Source organism: Hipposideros armiger, unplaced genomic scaffold (assembly GCF_001890085.2).
Source record: "Hipposideros armiger isolate ML-2016 unplaced genomic scaffold, ASM189008v1 scaffold_185, whole genome shotgun sequence".
In the NCBI taxonomy this organism is placed as follows: domain Eukaryota; kingdom Metazoa; phylum Chordata; class Mammalia; order Chiroptera; family Hipposideridae; genus Hipposideros; species Hipposideros armiger.
In genome coordinates, this window is record NW_017731535.1 from 125,750 (window position 1) to 128,067 (window position 2,318).

General features: G+C 45.3%; 1 protein-coding gene across 1 annotated transcript in view; it reads right to left on the minus strand.

Annotated features, from left to right (window-relative positions):
- Window positions 1-2,318, minus strand: part of CSMD1 (CUB and Sushi multiple domains 1) — a 1,699,370-nt gene that overhangs the window by 125,536 nt on the left and 1,571,516 nt on the right. The window contains exon 45 of the mRNA XM_019652695.1: window positions 212-358. Coding sequence (XP_019508240.1) covers window positions 212-358 — 147 coding nt within the window. The remainder of the gene's footprint in view (window positions 1-211; window positions 359-2,318) is intronic.

Genomic DNA, 2,318 nt, shown 5'->3' on the forward strand with positions numbered 1-2,318 from the left:
ATTGCTCTACAAATATTTTCCCTGAGGTCGGTTCGAGATGTCACTCAGAGTCATTTCCCAGCATAGTATTTCCATTGACGTGAATTACTCGTCTTCGGAAATGCGGCTTACATTACGGATCTCACGGATCTCGACCTAATTTTTTGATTCCATGCAGCGCAGGCCACTTGTGTTCAAAGCACCTTTGTGCCTAAAACCAGAGCTCACTCACCTGCGTAACGGATCCTGAACCCTTTCTTGCTGGTCGCGTGATCAGTGGACCAGCGCAGATATAACTGAGGACCCCTGCTTGTGAAGTTGGATTGTTCCGTGTGGTTCCCACTTAAAACCACCAGCAGAGGGCTCTGACCAGAGGGACCTAAGTCACACAGGAAAACAGGAGAGTTCAGCTGTGAGTTAGCACCTACAAGATGCATGCTACTTTTAGCTTTTTAAGCATTGGAGTCGAAATGTACAACACAGAGCGATTTATTTCCATGGTGGACAAAAAACTCCTAATGAATACAGCAGCGCAGGTACGCCCTGATGAATATAAATTAATAGCCAACCCAAATAATCCGGTGTACATGTTAAAACATAACACTTAAATCAAATGAACCTTACCTATAAAACAGTAGTAATTGAAAAGAAGTCATCTGTCCTATCTTTAGTATCTGTGCATTGTACGGATACAGACCAAGAGGAGCCCTCGGGCAATCCTGGGGGGCCAACACATTAGCACCTCACTTTGGAACACTGAATGTTTAAATACAGTTCTGTAAACTCTATGACCTTGCAAAGGCGTTATTTATACAGCAAAATGTGTATTCCAGCCTTGTTTCTTATGACAAAATTTAGATCCTAACTAGTAGTCTGAAGTTTTAAAAACAGAATTGAAATTGCCATCAAAAGGAATTGCATGCAGCATTTAAGAATAATGAATGGGATAAACGTGTGTCAGCACAGGTCATCCTTAAAATAGTGACAACCGAAGAAGTGTATTTGCAGATAAATGTGATAGCTGTTGTGGAAAAATAAAAAGTCTGAAATACATCAACACATAAATTATGTGTGTGAGTGTGTGTGTTTGTACATAGATAGGGGATGATGACAGAAGATAGACTGATGGTAGGCATGGAGTGGGGGGAGGGAGGTGGGGGAGAGAGGGAGAGGGAGAGGGAGAGGGAGAGGGAGAGAGAGAGCCAGAGAGAGAGACAGAGAGAGAGAGAGAGCAACTAAGGTAAATTTAATAAAAATCCTAAAATTCATTACATTGAGTAATGAGTCCATATCTATGTTTTCTACTTTTTTACCTCTCTGTACATTTGAAACCTTTAATAATGTAGAAAGCAAAGTTAATATCAATGCACAGTTAATAAAAGCATGTGAGGCGCAGAACTGACTAACATCCCTCCACCATCATCCTCAGGCCATGTTACTTATTGAGGGACGTCCTCTCTGGGATGTGGGCTGAGTCACACTGCGGGGCTGGTCTGTGACACTGACAGTGACCTCAGGGCTTTCTCATGGCCCAAAAGCCTTCATGGCTTTTCTCCACGACTCATTTCACTCCCGGGAAACGCATCAGTGGGGCAGAATGTGGCCTCGCTGCTGGACGTGGCACAAACTCTGTCAGGCTAAGGGACGCCCATCTTTGAGAATCATGCGTAGCATTTTTGCTCCTGTAGGAGGCTGAGAAAACCCAGCTCCATTCATTGTGTAACTCCCAATCGGAGCAGTTGTGATGCTTTTCCCAAATAAAGCTGTTATGGGCTGGACTGTGTCTCCTCACCCCCGCTGAACACTTTCTATGTTGAAGCCCTAACTTTCAGGATCTCAGAATATGACGACATTAGAAGACGGGGTCTTTAAGAAGATAATTATGGTTAAATGAGGTCACTAGGGTGAACCCTATTCCAATCTGACTGGGGTCCTTCTGAGCAGAGGTGATCAGGACACAGGCACACACAGAGCGACGGCCGTGTAAGGACACGGGGAGGAGGCAGCCATCTGCAGCCATCTACATGCCCAGGGGAGGCCCTGGGACATGGAGACCTCACATCTGTAGCTTCAGAATGGTGGGAAAGCATTGTGTGTGTTTCGTGTTTAAGCTGCCCAGCCTGTGGTGTTTGGTTACAGTAGCCCTTTCGAGCACATTCAAGATGACACAGCCCGGGTTCTGTTCAGTCGGAGTGGAGAATCGGAGAAAAGCTGCAGGCTGTGAAAGACTGTCCTGTGCTCAGTGTTCTGGAAAAGGGCGGCTGTGTTTCATAATCGAAGGAGACAGGGCTGTGTTTTGTGTGCTGGTCTCCTTGTTATTGCTGTCTGAAGAGATAATG